Here is a 21,676-nt window from a genome sequence, read left to right on the forward strand (position 1 = left end):
CATAAAAAATGATGGAGCCCAGGAAGTGGGTAAGATAAACACAAATAATACCCCAATGTCTACTGAAATGATCCAGAAGAGAGACTCCCCCTTAGTCCAAGGGAAGGACTCAGAGTTCCTGCTGAATGCAAGGAACAGCAGGCAAAATGGGTTCTATGACTGTCCCAGAGAAGGATGGTAGTCAGGGAAGGGACAGGGAAATATGGAAGGGAGGAAATGCTGGCTGGACAGAGCCCAAACCCAATGCATGAAGATAAACGAGTGCAAGGCGCCTGATCAGAAGCAGAAGTGCCTAGCCCAGGTTATCCCTAGGGCTGCTGTTCTTAAAGGGCTAGGGAAAGAGCAGAACACAGGACGAAACTACTTTAATGTGCAACAGCTATTACCAGCAGCAGACGGGGCAAAAGCAGGGACACAAAGGTGGCTCTGGCTGTAGAATAAGTAGAAGGAAGAAGCAGGGTCATAGCCCCAGGGATCCCTGGGTGGCAGCCGGGCCTCTTCTGCAGGGATGCCGGCTCCAACCTGTGAGGCAGAACAGAGTCAGGCCAGCCCTGGCTTCCTGAGCAGTCAGGAGTGTGGCGAGGGCTGTCGGAAGCAGGGTGTGGGAAGCAGAACACTCACTTCAAAGGTCCTGTGGACTGCACAACACTGATGTCAACGATCCTGGAACTTTTCGTTGAGGGCCTGCATGATGGCTGAAACACAGAGGTACAGATGGGTACCCCAGACACAGACGCAGACACACAGGACGCAACTACCATAATCACCCCTTCTCCCTTCTATCCACAGGGAATCCCCAACTGTCAATCTGCCTCCCACCCCCTTTCCAAAAAGCCCTGTGACTGACTCCTCCACCCATCACTGGGCTCCATGTGGAAATGTCCTCCTCAGGAGACTAGCATGGGCGAGCACTTGGCAGAGCACACGCTCACGGCTCTAGTTGCACGCCACGGCAAACAGTTTGCAGAGAGGACTGACGCGTGGTCTGACCTGCTTGGTGTTACCTCCCGACAGGAGTAGCAGTTGGCTAGCCTTCCCTAGGTACCCATACCCAGCTCCCTCTGCCCCTGCCATCACCCATCCCTGCCCAGGGTCTCATACCTAGTTGTTTTCTTAGCCTGTGTGCTTCTTTCTCTAGCAAGGGACACTAGCCCAGAAGACAATGGAAGGGAAAAAAAACGAAAGGTTAACACTCAATGTCCTGGCCTCCTCTCTGCTTGATTAACACTCCTCCAAGTCTTTATACATCTCACCCCCACAGTACTGTGACAATCCTGAGCAAAAAGGAGGTGCCCTCTCTTTGTGGCATGTAGGGCGGCGGGAGTGGGCACAGGAGCCAGGTTAACTTGGTTATCTACCTACAATCTATCGGGGCTGGATGGTAGTTGTCATAGCTAAGAAAAATTTACCTGCTGACATCCCAGTGTCCTTGGTGCTTGATGATGCTTCTCCCCAACAGGGAGTGGGGGGACCACAGATGAACTTTGGTCACCTGAAAGAGAACACAGGATGCAGCATCCAGGCTCGGGATCCAGGTGGGAAGGGCCTGGTGAGGTCTAAAATGAGGCAACATCGCCCTCTGCTGGCAGCAACTTGTACATAATGGTTTCTCAGCTTCAGCCCGCTCTGAACCTGTCTTCCTAGTACTTTAGCCCTGGGCTGGTGCTAGTAGGGCTACAGCCATATCCAGGACCTGGGAAGAGCCTGGCAAATAGGACTCACCAGAAAAGGTTTTGGAATGTTAAAATCCAGCTTCTAGAGTTGGAGTTGTCCTACTTTTAAAAGGTATGTACACCACAGTCCCGTCCACACCCTGTGTCCTCTAGAAACAAGGCTGCAATCCCTCAGTGACACAGCCTGAAGTTTCCCTCCTCTACCCCACGGCTCTCAAACCCCACAGACTCACCAGCCGGTGCAGGTGCTCTGGGTCTGGCACTTCTCTGACTCAGGGCCACGAGCTGGGAGTTTCCTGGAACTTGGGGTGCTCTCAAGTTGGGGTCTCCACTGGTCACGTCTCCATGATACGAGCAAGGTGGCTCTGCCCTGTGTGTTGGAAGCTCACACAAAAATTTCTCACTGAGTACATGTGGTGGAGGGGCTGAGGGGCAAGTGCGGGAACAAAATGGAGGCTGCTGAGGCTCATCCCATCTGCACTATCTGTTCCTCGTCAGCCTCAGGTCAGGGGGCAGAGCTCTGCCAGGAAGGCACCCACAGGCAATGGAAAGGCTCAGGTCCTGGCCTGGCTTCCTTGGGGAAGAACCAGGAGGGAGGGATCAGGAGGCCCTTGAGACTGACTACACACCCTCTGCAGGGGCAGACGGAGCAGGGAATGGTGTGTGCTGGGGAGGGAGAGGGCAGGGGGACAGGACACAGAGGCTGGTCTACTCACTTGGGCCTGGGGAATTTCCTTGGCCTTGTAGGACTCTGATGTTGGGTTCATTGCTGTCAAATTCTTCACGGCATCTTTACACACAAGGCCTCTGTCTCCCCTGGCTGCCGGCAGGCCCTCCCTTACATTCCTTGCTACTGCTTTCTTTCTGGATGTACCATGGGCAGGTTCGACGGCTTCTAGAGGTGTTGTGGAGTATTTTTTGGAACTCTCAAGTGTAGGAACACAGGTTATTGGAGGGAAGGTGGAAGTTTCCACAGGAGCTGCCTTGTGTCTCTGCCCCCACAGTGGGACAGGTCTTCTCCCGGTGAGTCTTGGGGCATCCTGGAGGGGTTTCTTCTCCTGGGCTAATTTCTTCTTAGAACTGGCCTTCCGTAGCCCACCTGCAGCAGCTCCTGAGTAACGAGGCCTGCTTTGTTCCTTACCTCTGAACACAGTTGCTTTTCTGTTAGAACAAGAGGTGCCTAGCTTTCCAGTACCCATGGGAGCAGACATCTGCAGAGTCATATGATTAAAATCGACCCTGGGTTGGACGTTGCTTTTTTTGTTTTTGTCATCGGGATCCATAGCATTGCTGGATATGATCTGCACTCCATTCTTGAAGCAAATGGTCACTCTCATTACCTGCATCTCTTTTTCTTCATCGGATTCTGTGTCACGGTTAAGTGGTGGGTCTGGAATATCCTCCAGGACTATTTGCTTATTTTTGGTGCTTTTCTTTTTCTTCTTTGTCCTGCAGGCTCTGCCTCCTTTGGACCCCCTGTGGTGGAGAGGGGCCACGGAGGCCCGCTTTACATCTACCAATCTCTTGCCCATCCTGCTTTTTCTGTTGTGGTCTGCCTCTGCGTCTGCCCAAGGGCTAGACTGTTTGGTGATACAGCTTTTTGAGGATAAGTGGCCTCTAGCACCCTGGCTCATCTGGTTGGTTGACTGTTGCACCATTTCCTTAACCTTGTCATTGACAAGAGGTAAGCAGTCCATAACATCCCCTTTGTCGATGACTGAGGAGACAGACTGCTTTCTGTGATCTTGAAAGACACCCACTCCTGACTCTACCACCTGTATCTTGGACCCTGAATCAAACTCAGAATTGTCCTCATTCTCGACCTCATCCTCACTTAGGCTACTCTGTGAAGATCCTACATAAGAGTCCGGGTCGAGATTTTGCAGTGAGCATTGGATATCCACATAGACATCAGTGACTTCCCCATCCTCGGGGTCCAAGCCTACTTCTTCAACTGCCGCCTCTTTGTTGGAGTTCATGTTGCTAGTGTTACTCTACGTGGCCTGGTTTGTCAGGACAAGGGTATCCCTAGTCTTGGCTAGACCAGCTAGGCCCTCAAGAGATACCGTCACCATAGACACCACGTTCACTACCACTAAACACAAACAAGGGTAACATTCTAATGACTTCATGTGGTCTCCTCATTGGCCTACCCTCCACCAATCAGATTGATCCTTGTTGGACCATTGTTCAGGCCCTAGCCAATAAGAATGAGCATGACTGGTTGTTTGGAATTCTTATCCTGGCTGGTCCAAGCCTATGAATGCGGTGTGGGAATGTGAATGGGGGTGAGTGGGAAGTGTGGATATGTGGTTCAGTCTGCCTTATCTATCTTTTTCTCACCTCCTCTGGCCAAACACCTACAGTGGAAAGAGACCTGCACCCTCCGAGACTCTTTCCTTGTGCAAAGTGGAGAAAGTAACCCCACATAGGCCAGGACCTTGTGAGGATCCAGTGTCGTGATGACTGTGAAGCACTCAACGTCGAAACGATTGGGAAACCAGACCATGACAGTGGGCTAAGAAGTCCATGGTCAGTGATCAGTGCTCCATAGAAGGGTCAGATAGATAGAAGATGGCTTCCCAGCCACAGGCTGTGGAGACAGCAACTATGATTGCAAGCAGCCATGTTCCCATGACACCGTGTTGACAGGCTACAATTTTCCCAATTCTTTTAGACCCCATCCCATCCTCACCCCGAGTTAAAAGCAAAGAAGAGGAATCTCCTTGGATAAGTGCAAAGACATTTAGTGTCGCTGATCCCGAAGCTGCAAATAGAAATTATTGTTCACATAGCAGGTTTGCAAACACGAAAAGACCTTTAATCCTACCGAGGGCGAGTGGGTTCAAACAGGCAGTCTGCCCTACTCTGAGGTGGAGGGTACAACTAATAGAGAGCACCCCCTTGGGTGGGTGATCTGGCAGAATCAGTGGAACAGAAATCACGCCGCAATCACTATGTGCCTGACAACTCTCTAAGCACTCAGATAAATCTTTACATCAAGATAGCTCCTAGCTTTGGGTATCTACCTCACGGCTGCCCTTCTAAGTGAAGAACCCACTCCCATGAGGGCAAGGACCTATTCACAACGGTGTTAATGAAGGAAACCTTTGGGAAACTCTCTGAATTTCCATGGGTAAGGGAGTGCATGAATGCAGACTTGGCCCATGCACCCAGCCGATTAAATGGAGGCAGCCCACACCCCAAGGTTGTTTTTAACATGTTTCAAAAGCAAGCATGGCTGCATAACACCAAGTTCTAGAAGGTTTCATGGATTTGGATACACATTTGTGTATTAAAATCTAAGTGAGGCATATATGTTATTTGAGAGTACATATAAACATACAGAGGAACGTGCGTTAAAGGTATAGAATGGAAACACAAGGAAAGCCTTGCAGGGGTGATGAGACACCAATGTTGTCATAATTTGCCTGAGACTGTTGCCAGTTTTCCTCATTTTCTTCCTTGGTTTCTAGAATGTTCCAGAGTGCTAGCATTTCCTTTGCTTTCCATTGAGTTATTCCAGTTTTCAAATTGCTCCCAGGGGAAATAGAGCCAAGTTCCTACAATTCTCTCTGGTCTTAAGCATTTATTCATCTACCCACACATAGAGCTGGTTTCACAAGCATCTTGTTAAAAGCATTCTTTGCTTGTTCTATACTGTTGGCTTATGACCATAGGCTTTATAGGAAACAGGTTTCTAACTCTTGTCTGAACAGAGCTTATCTCACACGCCTGTGTCTGTGTCTAAGGCACCTCCAGCTGTCTGTGTGGAAGAACTCCAGACTTCAGCACTTGGGGTCATGTTTAAGGGGAAATCACCAGTAAAGCACAAAAATGTGAAATATGTGACACTAAGAAAAAGATATTTGATTGTAGTTTAAAAGGTAAGAGGGTCCACTTTTTTTTACCTCAATTGAGAGCACACTTGGCCTTTGAGTGACTTTAATTTTTAATCGCATTTGCATGTGGTCACAAACGGTCCTAAAATTGCACCTGTATTGACATAGGGATTGAAATAAAGTTTAGTAAATAGTTGAATTAGGAATCATGGAATCAGTGTATTCTCACACTGATTTAATCTCAATCTGTATGCTATTCCATGCCTTTGGTTTGTTTTTTAAGTATTTATTTTTAATTTGTGTGTATGTATGAGTACCTGCATGCATGTTGTACACTATGTGTGTCTGGCACTTAAGAATGCCAGAAGAGGGTGATGGATCCCCTGGAACTGGGTCAGGAGATGCCGGATGTGGGTATTGATAAAGAAACTTGAGGCCTGGTGGTGGTAGCACATGGCGTTAATCCCAGCACTCAGGAGACAGAGGCAGGTAGCTCTCTGTGAGTTCGAGGTCAGCCTGGTCTACAGAACGAGTGCCAAGACAGTCAAGGCTACACAGAGAAACCCTGTCTCAAAACAAAAGAGAGCAAGAAAGAAAGAAACTTGAATCTTCTGTAAGAGCAGCAAGTGCTCTTAGCTGCCAAGGCATCTCTCTAGCTTCGGCCCCTCTTTTTTTGTTTTTAAGATGGGATCTGTGTTACTTACTATATATCCCAGGGAGGTATTGGGCTCATGATCCTCCTGCTTCCATCTCTCATGTTCTGGGACTAAAGGTGAGCACCACCATGCCAGCCAGCATCCAATCTGCTGTTGAAGGCATTTTGGTTGTTTCCAGTCAGGAGATATTACACCTAGGGGATGCTACATGTGTTCATGGGATCCTTGGCAGTGTTCTCCATCTTTTGAGACCCCTATCCCTATGGGTGACCTCCTGGATTTATTGGACCTGGCCCCCAAAAAATAAAGTACAAGCATTATTTTTTGTGGGGTAAAATGGCTGGGAAGCTATGTTTATATCTAGGAGTGTGACTATTGACTTTAAGACAAGCCCATGTCTAAACTTCTCAGATTTTCTCCAAGTGACTGTTCTTTTTTCCAAGCAGCTGTCCTTATCCATACTCCTGCAAGGATGCCCTATTTTCTCAGCTCTTCTGCAACCTGATCAACATCTATTGCTGTGCCGCCACAGCATTTTTGGCCTCTGGTGAATGTAAATTATGCTATCTAGTTTTGCCGTTGCTTGTTTTTATATTGAGTCGCTAAGGAACTCAGTCTAGCCTCAAACTCCTGAGTGCTGGGATTGGGTTGGGATTGCAGGCATGAGCAATCGCTTCCAGTACTATCTTGGTTTTATTTAGGCTTTTTTTCTGTCTTACTGTGTAGCCCTGACTGGCCTGGAACTTACTATATAGACCAGGCTGGGCTCGAACCCTCAGGGATCTGCTTTCTGCTGCCCTTGAAGCACTGGTTTTAAAGGTGTGTGTCAGCACACCCGGCCTTGATTTTAATGTCGGAGTCTTTGATTAGTAGTAGTAAGGTTGAGCTGTTTATGTATGCATTGACCTTTGGGACTTTCTTCTCCATGATGTGTCTTGTACTTATTTGTTGTCCTCTGTGCATATCCATCTTGCTTGTGTACCTGTTTATGTGTGGGAATTCTTCTTGTATTTTAGACTTCAATTCTTTTTTTTCCAGTCATGGTTTCTCTGTGTAGCTTTGTAAACCAGGCTGGCCTTGAACTCAAAGAGATCTGCCTGTCTCTGCCTCCCCAGAGCTAGTTAAAGGAGTGTGCCACCACCACCTGACTTAGACTTCAATTCTTTGCTAACTTTTCTTATTATATTTAGTGTGTCTTTTTTATTTTGTTTCTGTTTTTCTAGACAGGATTTCTCTGTGCAACATCCCTAACTGTCCTGGAACTCACTCTGTAGACCAGGCTGTACTCAAACTCACAGAGATCCACCTGCCTCTGCCTCCTGAGTGCTGGGCTTAAAGGTGTGTGTCACCATGCTCTGCTTAGTAGCTTTTTGTTTTTCTTTTAAAATTCAAAATCTTTATTTTTAATTTCATTTATTTATTTATTCATTTATTGAGGTAGGGTCTCTCTATGTAGCTCTGACTGTCCTGGAACTATGTAGACTAAGCTGACCTCGAACTCACAGAGATCCACTTGTCTCTGCCTCTCAAGGGGTGCTGGTATTGAAGGCATGTGCCACCATGCCTGACTTTTATGAGAATCTGATGCTTGAGTTCTGAATTTACATCATTTACACCCTTCCCTCTATTCTTCCAGCTTCCTCTGTGTTCCTTCACTCCCTCTGAAACTCATGACTTCTTGAATATTACTGTTACATAATACTGGATTCATTGCTCATACGCATGTGTTTGGGGCTGGCAGTTTGTGGTTGGAGTCTTTTTCAGAATCTCTCTTTTTAATTGCTCCTTCGTATCCTCTTGAATTCACTGATGATTTTAAGTCAATCTTTGAATCCTTTCTCCAGCATTTCATCCACTTGGGATTCATTTACTGGAGTCATAAACCTATGAAGGAGTCATATTGGCTTTGTTTCTGCATTGAGATTTCTGTGTGTGATGGAATGGAAGTCTCCTCCATGTTCATGCGTCTTCCTAGTGAGCAGCTTCCTCTTAGGGGCTTGATCATGAAGACTGCTCAAAAAGGAGAAATGAAACTACAGCGACAACAAGGACAGCACATAAACAAACCATAAATCCAGGCATGGTGGTGCATGTCTGTATGCCCACCACTTGGGAGACAGAGGCAGGAGATTCCAAGTTTCAGGTTAGTGTGGGTTACTTAGCAAAGATCCTACTAAAAAAATTAAAAAGGGCTAAGGATGTAGTTCAGTGGAGAAACAATTTGCTTAATAGTCACAAGCCTTGGGTTTGATATTCAGTATTATAAAACTTAACCACTAAAATAAAATGAATCCTCCCAAAACTTAGTTAAAAACAACTGCACCACTAATAGCAATAGGAAAGAAAGGGGAAAATAATACAGCTCAAACTTAAAGGCTAAAAACTAATGGAGGTAAGTGAATAATAAAGAATAGAAAAGGGAGCAGGGAAAAGGAAAAATAAGCTAGGATTTTTAAAATGTTTATTAGGTATACAGTGTTCTACCTACATATTTGCCTTCATGCCAGAAGAGGGCGCCAGATCTCATTACAGAACATTGTTAGTTACCATGTGGTTGCTGGGATTTGAACTAAGGAACTCTGGAAGAGCAGCCAGTGCTCTTAATCTCTCCATTCCCCCAAAGCTAGGTTTTAAAAAAATGGAAAAATGTGAAAGAAGTAAAAAAATCCAAACAAAGAAAAATTACGTAAATAAAATTAGATAAAAGTGAGAAAAATGAGGAGAAAAAATGAAATAAGAATAATGAGTCTAAAATTTGTCCTTGCTATGGCACTCAGATTGGAAGTCTCTCCAGGTCTTCTGTTGGAAATCCCCAGAATGGTGGCTCAGGGCTGGGTGGGGCCAGTGAGTTGCATCTGAGGGTTATTGTAATTAGTCTCAGCTCCTGTTAAATAGGCTGGTACTATCCTAGTCTGAGTCGGGCTTCACTTTCCCACTAGTTCTATTAAGTGTGACTTTTATGTGGCAGGAGTTGATTCGTTCTAGAAGCTATGAATGTGTGCACAAATCTGAAGGTCACTGAATAATCTCAAATTTCATCCGTCAGAGGCCACAGCCACATACAGTTTTTGAGATAGGTTCTATCACTGGTCTACAATTTGTCAATTAGGCTAGGCTAGCTTATCAGTGAGCCCCAGGGATCCTTCTGTTTCCACCTTCTCAGTGCTGGAATTCCAAGCATATAATTCCATACAGGCCACCATACTTAGCTTTTTTTTTTCTTTTGAGACAAGGTCTTAATGTGCAACCCTGGCTGTCCTGGAACTTACTATGTAGACCAGGACAGTCTTGAACTTACAGAAGTCCACCTGACTCTGCCTTTCAAGTGCTAGGATTATATAGGCATGCACTATGTCTGACTTTTGTTTGTTTGTTTTTTGGCAAGGACCCTGGGCATCAAACTCAGTTTCTCATGCTTGGAAGGGAAGAGTGCTTTACCAACTGGATGATCTCTACAGAAACTTTTGTTTTTTCAAGACAGGGTTTCTCTGTGGCCTTGGAGCCTGTCCTGGAACTCACTCTGTAAATCAGGCTGGCCTTAAACTCACAGACATTCACCTGCCTCTGCCTCCAGAGTGCTGGGACTAAAGGTTTGCGCCACCACTGTTAGACCCTCTCCAGAAACTTTTATATGTGCACTTAGAACCACCAGTGACCCTGCCAAATTCAGTGTGGTGTAGGTGGGATGGAGACTCCAAAGGTCCAAAAGCCTTGTTTGCAGAAGGCCAATGAAGTTAGGATTCCCAATAAGGCCCCACTCTGTGTACCCAGAGCAAATGTCTAAGCCGTGATGCTTTGGTTTAAATGTGAATGTCCCCTATAGGCTCATGTGTTTGAACACTTAGTCCCCAGATGGTAGCACTGCTTGCGAAGGCTGTAGAACCTTTAGGAGGCAGAGCCTTGCTGGAGGAAGTGTGTCACTAGGGGTGGGCCTGGAGGTTTCTTGGCCCTGCCCCACTTCCTGCTCACTCTCTACTTACTGACTGCAGAAGCAATGTGACTAGAAGGCCTCCTGCTCTTGTCACCATGCCTTACCTGCCATGATGGAATGTATCCCCTGAATCGTGGGCCAGAATAAATCCTTTTTTAAGCTGCTTCTTGTCAGTTGTTTTGTGATAGTTATGAGAAAAGTAAGTAATACACATTGTGTCTCTCCAAATGCCACAGGAAATAGGAGATGCAAATGGAAAACTCATTTCTGTAGTGCAGTTGGGGTGCTGTAGGGATTGAGAAACCCACAGGCCCATCTCTGTGCAGTTCAGCGTCTCCAATACCACCTGAAACCAGTCTTGTACCTCTCCATAGAAGCTGGGGACACCAACTACTACGTACTTCACAGCCTGCCACCCCCACTGCTTAAAGAGCTCAGTTTATGGCAGGCTTCCCCTTTCCCATGATTGCTTCTCTTTGTGTCATTCTCCTGTTCAATATGTACAACAGGGTTTCCCTTGACTTGTGATTGATCTGCTGTCTGATCCCTAAAGTAGTTTTGTTTCCAACAAGAGAACAAGATAGCTCCTGGTTACATCACTCAGAGATGGTGGGCAGTACAATGGATTTCTACTCTAAAGCTAGCTTGTTACGCATGAGGATAGAGTAAATGTAGAAGTAAAGAAGAAGATTTTCCATGGTAACAGCAATTCAAAGCAGCTATAACCAAAACAGCTAGAGTGATATTTGAGAAGATAGATGTGCTGGTTTGTAAGAAAATGTCCTCCCAAAGGGAGTGGCACTATTAGGAGGTGTGGCCTTGTTGGAGGCAGACTTTGAGGTCTCCTGTGCTCAAGTCACACTTAATGACTCACACCACTTCTTGTTTCCTTTGCAAGATGTAGGACTGTCAGCTCCAGTACCACGTCTGCCTGCATGCTGTCTTGCTTCCCACCAAGATGTTAATGGATTAACCTCTGAAAGTGTAAGCCACCACAATTAAATGTTTTCCTTTATAAGAATTGCTGTGGTCATGGTTTCTCTTTACAGTAATAGAAACCCTAACTAAGAGAATAGACTTCAAAAATGCTGTGTGGGATTAAAAAAAAGAACTTAGAAAGACTTAAAGATAATTCACCAAGGAAATATTAAAATTCAAAATTGTGTGAACTTAACAATAGAGCTTCAAAATGCCAGGCTTTTGATAAAATTTCCAAACAAGATTTAACACGTATAAAAACCATGGGTTTCTTCTGTGGCTGAGACTGTAAGTCTATTACTATTGGGATTGCCTGCGCTTTTTGGTCTTATCTTGTTTGTATGAATTGACTTTTGCTTGTTCAACCCCTGAGTCTGGGTTGTGGATTGCTTTGTACTGTTTCTGAGTGACCCCTTTGCTCTTCAATGGGGTTTTGTTTTCCAGTCACCTTGTTCTGAATTTCCAGCACTCTTCTCCTTTGCTTTCCTTATTGTTTCCCTGACTCTTCTTACTTGTATAGAGTTACTCAGAGAAGGGTGATTCTATTCCACCCTGGAAGTCTCCTTTTAAGATAGAAGCGTTTCCAGGCTGGACAGATGGCTAAGAGCTTAAGAGCACTGGCCACTCTTCTGGAGGGCCTGGGTTTGGCTTCCCAGCACCCACTGGAATGACAGCTCAAAAACATCTGTAACACTCCAGTCTCAAGGGATCTGGTCTTCTCTTCTGGCCTCAGTGAGCACCAGACACTTGTGTGGGACACAGATATACATGCAAGTAAAGGACCCATACAAATTTAAAATATATAAGCATTATAAGTATTTAATGCTTTGAATTCCTAAGTATGCCTCTAACTACCATCTAAGAAATGTTTTCATTTTCATTCATGAAAAATAATTTCTCTTTTCCTCACTATGTCTGTTTTTACTCGTTGTTTGTTAAGGAGTGTTTTGTATAATTTATAGCTATTTAAGGATTATACCAGATGTTATTCTGTTATTGATTTGTAATTTAATTCCATTGTGGTTCAAAAACATACTTTGTATGACTTAGATTATTTTAAAATTTTGAGGTCAGTTTTGTGGTCCAGACATAGTCTATTCTATTGAATGACTTATCTTTCCAAAGAACTATTATCCTGTTATTTACAGTCAGGGAGTTCTATAACTGTCAAAAGATGTAGGGTTTGTTGACAGTGCTATTCTGATCCCCTCTCCCTTACTGATTTTTATGTCTACTTATTTTATTGGTCACCGAGAGAAAAATGCTGACGTTTCCAAGTATTATTACAGAATTGACAGTCATCCCCTTTCAAGTATATTAACTTGATTTTTTCAAGCGTTTTGAAGCTCTGTTACTAGGTTCACGTTAAATTTGAATTTGAATGTTTTGTTGGTGATCCAACTCCTTGAATATATTGTAGCAACCCAGGGACTACTCCTGGAATCTCCTTTTTCAAATAATGGCTATAGCTTTCTTGCTTTTCTTTGGGTTAGTGCGGTCATGGTAAGGCTTTTCTTTGCTTTTAGATTTAATTCATTCATATTGTATTTAAACTATGTTTCCTATAGGCAGATTAGAATTTGATTTGATTTTATCAGTTGACAAATTCTCTTTTAATTGATATATTTTCCATTTAATATGGTTATTGTGAGGGAGCCATTAAGATCGAGTGCTGTTCTTGCAGAGGACAGTTTACTTCCCAGAACCGTATCAGGCAGCTGGGCGGGGGGGGGGGGGGGTCTGACATCCTCTTCTGACCTTTGTGGGCACCTGTAAATCATGTATCTAATTATTCTTTTTGTTTTGCTTTGTTTTTTGAGACAGGGTTTCTCTGTGGCTTTGGAGGCTGTCCTGGAACTAGCTCTTGTACACCAGTCTGGTCTCAAACTCACAGAGATCCACCTGCCTCTGCCTCCCGAGTGCTGGGATTTAAAGGCGTGCGCCACCACTTCCTGGCTATCTAATTATTCTTTATCAATAAAATCTCGGGAGTCAGATATAGGACTAAGAACCTGAATGACCAGAGAAGCGGCAGAAAAGTGATCAGTGACCCCCCCTCGTTCTCATTCCTCTGAGCCCCGACCTACTCCTTCTGTGTCTGTTTTTCTGTTCTCAGTCCTCCAAAACCTCTATGGCTAATTTTGGTTAGCAAGTAGCTAGCTCTGCCCTCTGATTCAAAGCAAATTTTATTGCCCAATCTTGGGAGCATCAGAATGCAATCAAAATATCACACAACACACCTGTGCTTGCCTTTGTGAGCACCTGCACATCCTAACCCCATATACGCACAACTAAAAGTAAAAATAAATCTTTAAAATATAGTTATTGCCATAGCTTGTTTCTTACCAACTCTTTGTCTCAGGAAATTTTGTCTCACTGTATTAATATGCTGAAGAAAACTAGATGACAAACTTAATAAATTATAAATATAGAAAATTTATTATTCATTTATGATAGAAATCTAGGAATTAAAGAGAACTTTTTCAAGTTAGGACAGCTATGAAAAACACAAGTCAGGCACATGCTGGTAATCTTATCATCACTTAGGAGGCAGAGACAGGAGGAATGCCAGGAGTTCAAAGCTAGCCAGAGCTACTTACACAGCAAGAATCTCAAAACCAAATCAACCAAAGAACCAAAGAAGAAAGAAAGGAAGAAAGGAAGGAAGGAAGAGAAAAGTAAAACTATAGATGACAAGCTGCTGGGGCGACTACATAATTTTCTTCTGTAATAGGGGACAAGATAATGCATCTGCTATGACTATTCCTATTCAGTACAGTATCAGATGTCATAGCTGTACCTCAAGGCATGAAAAAAAAAACATTCACCCATATAAGAAGTAAAACTGGAGAGAGCAGGACATTGTCTTCTGGTCTCAGCGACTGTGGTGCTGATCACCTGGGAGCGAATTACAAATGGGCGATGTTGAGAAAGGCAAGAAGATTTTTGTTCAGAAGTGTGCCCAGTGCCACACTGTGGAAAAGGGAGGCGAGCATAAGACTGGACCAAATCTCCACGGTCTGTTTGGGAGGAAGACAGGCCAGGCTGCTGGATTCTCCTACACAGATGCCAACAAGAACAAAGGCATCGCCTGGGGAGAGGATACCCTGATGGAGTATTTGGAGAATCCCAAAAAGTACATCCCTGGAACAAAAATGATCTTCGCTGGAATTAAGAAGAAGGGAGAGAGGGTGAACCTAATACCTTATCTTTAAAAAGCTACTAATGAGTAATTTCGCTGCCTTATTTATTACAAAACAAATGTCTCATGACATTTTAATGTGAACCATAATTTAATTCATACACCAAAATTCAGATCATGAATGGCTAACAATGTTTTTGTTGGACAGTTCTGATTTAAATAAAAATGACTTGTAGTAAAGTGGATATGATCTTTTTTAAAATAACAATTCCAGTTGCATAAATACTATCACTGCATTCCCTTTCTCAATATAGGATTGGACTGAATTATTAAAGTTCCACTTTCCAAAAAAAAAAAAAAAAAGTAAAAGTGACTGGGCGGCGTTGGTGGTGCATGCCTTTAACCCCAGCACTCAGGAGGCAGAGACAGGTGAATTTCTGTGAGTTCGAGGCCAGCCTGGTCTACAGAGCGAGTTCCAGGACAACCAGGGCTGTTACACAGAGAAACCCTGTCTCTGAAAACAAAATACACAAGCAAGCAAAAAGGTACCGCTACCTCTCCTTGCAGATTATATAATAGTGTGTGTAGAAAATCTCAGCTGTGTGTGGTGGCTCATGACTGTAATCCCAGTACTTGAGAGGCTGAGGCAGGATTACTGAAATTTTGAAACTGAAAGTTTGAAGCTACCCTGGCCTATAAATCTGTCAAAAGAGAACAGAAAATTTCAAGGATTCTGGAAAATGAACTAGACCCAATGAGTCAATTCATTAAGCTCTCAAAATGCAAAGCACAGCCATATTCTAGCATCGAACAACTGGACACCGAAATAAAAGTTAACAAACCAGTGTTCAATAGCAAAAATAATCTAAAATAATTTAATTAATAAAATATGTACAAGATCTATATGGTCAAAATTGCAAAACACTAATGAGAGAAGTCAGTATCCACCAAAATGAACAGAGAGATACACAGAATACATAGATGAAGAACCTCACTATTGTTATTTAGTTTTCCCCAAATTGGTTCATAAAGGAATGTATGTTACTGAACTGTACACTTGCAATGGTTACAGTGAAAATTATATGCTTCAAATTTTGCCACACTTCAAAGTGGGAATGGAGCTGCAGAGATGGCTCATTGGTTAAGAGTAAGTGTTGCTCTGTCAGTGGACCTGAGCCCAGTTCCCCATACCCACAACCAGCTAGCTGCCTGTGACTGCCGATCCAGTGAATCTGACACCTTCTGGCCTTTTCAGGCACCCACACACATAGCATACATACATAAAGACACACTCATGAATAAAAGTAAATAAATATTAAAATTCCAATATAGCTTCAGCAATAATTGATGAGCTGATTTCAAATTTACATGGAAAAGCAGTGAAAGTTGAAGAGCCAGAATAGTTTGAAAAAAAGAACTGGAGGTGTCTTGTTACCTGACTTTCAGGCTTATAATACAACCTGAACCAAGACAATTTGGGTTTGGCCAAAAGATTGACACACATTACTGGAACAGAATTGGAAAATTGAGAACCCTAGTCACACTTATTATTGAATTTTCACATAGGCTAAAAATCCCCTGCAATTCAGTGGAGAAACATCATCCTTTCAATAAATAGTGTTGGTATAATTAGACATTCAGATAGAACAAAATGATGATTTAGGCCTACATTAGAAAGCTTTCTGTTACATGACAAATGCCTGTACTAAGCCCCACTTCTTAAAGTTTCAATTACAGCTTATATTAATTACTTTTTCTACTGCTGTGACCAGACACATGACAAGAAGCAACCCATAGGAAGAAGTGACTTTGTTTCTCAGTTTGAGAGGGTACAGTCCATCATGGTGGGGATGGCATGGCCACAGGAGTGACTCACATGGTGAGCAATCAGAAAGCAGAGAGCTTGGGTAGTGAGTTGGGACCCACTTCCTCTAGCTAGGCTCAGCCTCAAAATGGACCCACAACCTCCCAAAACATTGCCACTACAGAGACCAAGGATTTGAACATGTGAGCCTATGGGGACGTTTGACAATCAAACCACTTCCAAACGGCACCAAACTGGGGACCAAACCTCGAACATATAGACCTCTTGAGATGCTAAAGATCCAAACTGTAGAAGTACTCTGAATATGACACAAGATTCATTTAGAGCTGGAGAGATGGCCCAGCAGTTAAGAGCACTGGCTACTCTTCCAAAGGACCCGGGTTCAATTGTCCGCATCCACATGACAGCTCACAACTGTCTGTAACTCCAGTTCTAGCAGATCTGACACCCTCATACAGACATACATGTAAGAAAAAGCCCAAAGTACATTAAATAAATAAATCTTTAAAAATTCTCTCAAAAGAAGAGTGAGTAATATAATTAAGTAGAGGTTCACTTGATGTCTGAAAACCTGGAGACCTCCCAGTTAGAACAGTAGCAGAGTGGCATGGACCAGAGAACCACCCAATGCCCATACCTGCAGCTTGACTGCACCCAGTATTTTGAAGTTTTAAGTTTTCTTTCCATTTAGTACATTTCACCTTTAACTAAAACTCCGTGTTGGAGAGTGTTGTGCTTTTGTGCTCATGTTTGGGAGAACAATACAATCTCAGTAAACTCAGCAGCCACTGGCTTCTATCCCAGCTTCACAGGAAGGTAGCTAGATGATACATTGAAATAAATAAATAAGGAAGACAGATAGACAGAAAGCCCAGGAAGGAGAAAAGGAGGAGGGAAAGAGGGAGGGGGAATAGAAGCTGAGGGGAACAGAAGGATGGAGGGAAAGAGAGAGGGATGGAGGATAAGAGAAAGAAAAAGAAAGAAATGAAGGAAAGAAGGGTGTGTGGGAAGTAACAGGAAAGGGTGGGGACTGGGGACATTACAACACATCTGTGTTAGGCCTTTTATGTCCCAAATGTAAAACCTAAAACCGTAGCACTTCCAAGAGATAAGCAAGCATTGGAAAATCTTAGTGAGTTTGTTAGGCAACTATTTCCAAGTAGATTACCAAGACGTATTTCCAAAAGGGAAAAGAAAATGCATTTCAACACAATGAAAATCATCTGTTTTTGAAAAAAGTTGTTAGTAAGAATATGAAGGTGGAGACGATACTTCCAGATTGGAAAGTGATGATGAAAAGTCTTTTTAAAAAGCAACAGTCAGGGTACAGGTCAGTGGTAGAGCATGCTTTCAGGGGGTGTGGAGCTAAAGAAAATTAATACAAAGAAAAGCTCTAATAAAATTGGGAAATTATCAAAGAATAACTAACTTTAGAACTGTGAATTAGCAAAAAAAATGTACAACAAATTGAAAATAGTGTCCAGGCCATTACTGTTAAACTATTAAGTCAAGGATGATCTGATCCAAGCTTCTAGCTATGTGCTACAGTAGCCAATTAGTGCTGTTACCAGATAGGCTGGGCCAGCCTGGAAGGACTGCAGCAATGTCCTATCCCTGGACTGCTGAAGAAAACACTAGTGATATTTTTGACAAAACAAACAAAACTCAGAGAATATCATCATTGCCCTTTGTGAGGCTGAAACACTAACTGAAACAGTTCAAAAGCATCTGTGGGGTGAACACACAGGGAACTCGGACAGTCTGCATGCTCCAGGGATCTGCAAAGCTGCACCTATACACAGGGTTTTGAGCATGCTTAGAATGAAGGAGGGGGTCTCAGGTACCTACTACTTCATCTCAAAGTTAAGCATTCAGAGCAGTGTACAACACAGTGTATAAAACACCCAATTCTCAACTACAACTACAAGACAAGCAAAGAATCAGGAAAGTAGAAAATGGAAAAGATTTATTTTTTAAAGCAGTCAGGAGAAACTAGTATCCGTTAGGGCAGCAAATGGTGTGTATAGTAGAGACTCTAAATGAGCCATTGAAAGTATTTTCAAGGAACTGAAGGAAACATGTCCAAAAATTAGGAGTATTATGAAAAAGAAGAATCAATAAGGGGGTAAAATATGAGAATCTACAAAGAAAGACATGAAAATTACTTTTAAAAGTTTTAAATATTCTGAAGGTCAAAAGTGAAATAAATTTGGATGGGGTGATGCATGCCTTTAATCCCAGCAGTGGCAGACAGATCATCTCTGTGAGTTCCAGACCAGCTAGGTATTGACTTTTGAAACCTCAAATCCCACCCCCAGTGACACACCTCGTCAAACAGGGCCACACTTCCTAGTCTTTCCCAAATAGTTCTACCAACTAGGTACAAACAAAAGAGCCTATAGGGTGTAGGCATTTTGGGATGATCCGGATGGTTCAGGTATTCTGGCACGCAGGAGTCACAGAATAACACTGAGTGTTACTCAGCTCAGGTGGAAAGGTATCCTGGAGCTCGGGAGTCACAGAATACTGAGTGTTACACAGCTCAGGTGGAAAGGTATCCTGGAACTCGGGAGCCACAGAATACTGGAGATAGCTTCTGGGTTAGGGATGGGGCCATGTGTTCATTTCTCTTTTCAGCTCTAGGACCCCATCTAGTGTACACCCACACAGGCCCTGTGCATGCTGCCTCAGTTTCTCTGAGTTCATGTGTGCGCTGATCATGTTGATTCAGAGATCCTTGTTTTCTTGGTGTCCTCATTCTCTCTGGCTCTTACACTCTTTCTGCCTCCTCTTCCTCAGGTTCCCTGAGCCCTGAGGGGAGTGAGTTCTTGGAGACATCCCACTTAGGGCTGAGTATTTCAAGGTCTCTCACTCTCTGCATAATGTCTGTCTGCGGGTCTCTGTATTTACTACCATCTGCTGCAGGAGGAAGTTTCTCTGATGATGGCTGAGCAAGGTACTGATCTATGGGTGTAGCCGAATGTCATTAGGAGAACTGTCGTGGTAGAAAAGGCCTGGTGGAAACCATTGTGTCTGCCTTGACAGAACAGTAAGGCAAAAGCAGTGTTACACTGCTATAAGGACTGAAGAGTTCAGTGCTAGATCAAGACTGTGCCATAGTTAAGGGCGGGGAGCCCCACTTCTTCCCTATTCAACTTGCCTGGGCAGAAAACAATTAGATTCTGCAGGATTACAACAAACTGTGTCAGGTAGTGACGCCAATCTGAGCTGCTTCCATGTATGTGGCTTTTTTATTTTAAAACTTCACTCCTCCTCCTGGTGGTTTAGGCTGTAGCTATTGTGATATTTTGATTCTCTGTGCCGGTCAGTAAAGAGCAGAGACAGTGTGCTTTCAGATAGCACAGCCAACAATATACCCTCATGGTCCTTACCTCAGGGGTCAGTCACTGAGTCCAGCTCTGAGTCCACAAGAATCTTGGTTGACTTTCCCTTCCAGAGGCTTTCATGTTGGTTTCTAAAATAATACAATCAGAGGAAACCTGCCGAGTAGGAAGTGGCAGCCATTCTCAGCAAATTGGTAAGGCAATCGTGGAGGGTGTCAAGACTTAAAGTATCAACCATTGCATCTGGTCCATTCTGCCAAAGTCAAGGGTTTCCTGGAAGCATCATGAGCCTCATTTGGTTGCTACTTCAACTCATTTATCAAGTGACCCCCCTTCAAAAAAATCAACTGCTAGTTTTGAGTGACAACAAAAGCATCAGAAGGTTCCATAAGAGATCCAGGCTACTGTGTAAGGTACTCTGTGTCTTAGGCCATATGCTCTGCAAATATGATAATGTAATGTCAGTAACAAACAGAAATTCTGTTTGGAACATTTGGCAAACCCATGTAGGTGAATCACAAGGCAGAGACTTGGGATTTGTGCACAAAATTCTATTATCCACTACAGAGAACCACTCTCACTTTGAGAACTAGTTTGTGGATGCCATTGGGCCTTAATAATGTTTAACCATGCAGTCTGAGCTGTCAGTGATGAATTAGGCATTGTCTGACTCACCAAACCACTAATGAAGCACTCCATTACTCAATGGAAGTAATATCCATCAGACCAGGCTTGAGTATACCCTTAAAGTTCAGGTACTCTGTGAGCCACCATGTGAGTGCTGAGAATCCAACCTGGGTCCTTTGGAAGAGCACCTAGTGCTTTTAACCACTGACCACATCTCAGCGGACCAGCCCCGAGGTACACTGTCTTGTAAGATGAGGTCTAAATGCTCATGGTTCCAACTCCATCTGTATTACCCTCCTATTCTTAACATGCGTGTATGGCTTCAGGGATATGGACCTGCAAATAGTTGACTGAAGAGGAAAGAAACTTAGGCCCACCTCTCAGGTGTTCTGCCACATTGAGGAGAAACCTTCCAGCACCCAAACACTTAGAAGCTATTCTTAAGCCCTATCTAAACCGTAGCAAGCACATTGCTATCATCACAGAAAGTAGTTTTGGTCAGCACTAATACAGAGTAGTAACCTTTCCCCTCAGCTTTATTGAGGTGTGATGGACAAATAGAAATTAAATAAAGATGTACATTGTGCCATTTTGATATACTGAACACAGACATCATGAAATGATCACCACACACATCCATTGGCTGAAACAGTCATCAATTGTGTGCACTGCAAACATTTAAAATCTACTCTGGCCAGGAGGTGGTGGTTCACATCTTTAGTCCCAGCACTCAAAAGGCAGAGGCAGGTAGATCTCTGTGGTAGTTCAAGGCCAGCCTGGTCTACAAGAGATAGTTCCAAGGCAGCTAGGTCTATACAGGGAAACACTGTCTCAAAAAACAAAATCCTACTGTTTGCATTTTTCAAGTATACAGTACATCATTATTGATTACATTGCATTGATTATGTCATAGTGGCATTAGGTCCTCAGAATGCATCTGTATTAGTTACTTCTCATCACTGTAATGAAATACCTGACAGGAACATCGTAAGGGAAGAAGACTTCCTTTTGGCTCATAGTTTGAGAAGGTACAGACCATCAGTGGCAGGGTATGGAGGCAGGGGTAGAGGCACAGCTCATGACAGTGGGAGTGTGACACTGGGACTCCTAAGTATCAGCGGATCTGGAGATAGACAGGTCAGACTGGAAATGGAGTTAGCCTGGAACTCTCAAGTCCTGTCTCCACAGTCCTGACTTATGTCTTCCCCCAAACAGAGCCACCAGCTTGGGCAAAAACCTGCTGAGGACATTTTTTTATTCAAACCACAAGCTCCTCCATCTTAGGTAACTGCAACTTTGAACAGTTGCCTCATGTTTTCCAAACTCCAGCCCTTGACTGAGTTTGACATTGATAGATCCACATGTGATTGAGATCGTGGACTATCTGTCCCTCTATCTCTGGCTTACTTCACTCTGTACAATGTCCTCCAGTTTGGCCATGTCATAAATGAGAGGATCTCCTCTCCTATTTTTTCTTTTCTTTTTTTTTGTTTTTCAAGACAGGGTTTTTCTGTGTAGCTTTGGAGCCTGTCCTGGAACTTACTCTGTAGATCAGGCTGGTTTTGATCTCACGGAGATCCGCCTGCCTCTGCCTTCCATGAGAAAAATCCCAGGTGCTTGCATTAAAGCTGTGCACCACCACTACCCGGCACAGGATC

The 21,676-nt window shown here is 43.6% G+C and overlaps 2 protein-coding genes across 2 annotated transcripts; one reads left to right on the top strand and one right to left on the bottom strand.

The window, feature by feature from the left end:
- Window positions 1-359: 359 nt before the first annotated feature.
- On the bottom strand, window positions 360-3,716 carry LOC106022037 (uncharacterized protein CXorf49 homolog). The gene is made up of 6 exons (XM_040743837.1): window positions 2,390-3,716; window positions 1,907-2,057; window positions 1,410-1,492; window positions 1,102-1,147; window positions 622-695; window positions 360-522 (listed from the first exon to the last, which is right to left on the bottom strand). Exons 1-5 carry the CDS (start codon window positions 3,650-3,652, stop codon window positions 655-657), a joined length of 1,584 nt encoding a protein of 527 aa, XP_040599771.1. The 5' UTR covers window positions 3,653-3,716; the 3' UTR covers window positions 360-522; window positions 622-654.
- Window positions 3,717-13,995: 10,279 nt separating this feature from the next.
- On the top strand, window positions 13,996-14,295 carry LOC101828663 (cytochrome c, somatic-like). The gene has a single exon (XM_040743839.1). The coding sequence runs from the start codon at window positions 13,996-13,998 to the stop codon at window positions 14,293-14,295; it is 300 nt and encodes a 99-aa protein (XP_040599773.1).
- The last annotated feature ends 7,381 nt before the right edge of the window (window positions 14,296-21,676 follow it).

The sequence above is a fragment of the Mesocricetus auratus genome, unplaced genomic scaffold (assembly GCF_017639785.1).
Source record: "Mesocricetus auratus isolate SY011 unplaced genomic scaffold, BCM_Maur_2.0 Super-Scaffold_100003, whole genome shotgun sequence".
NCBI classification, from domain to species: Eukaryota; Metazoa; Chordata; class Mammalia; order Rodentia; family Cricetidae; genus Mesocricetus; species Mesocricetus auratus.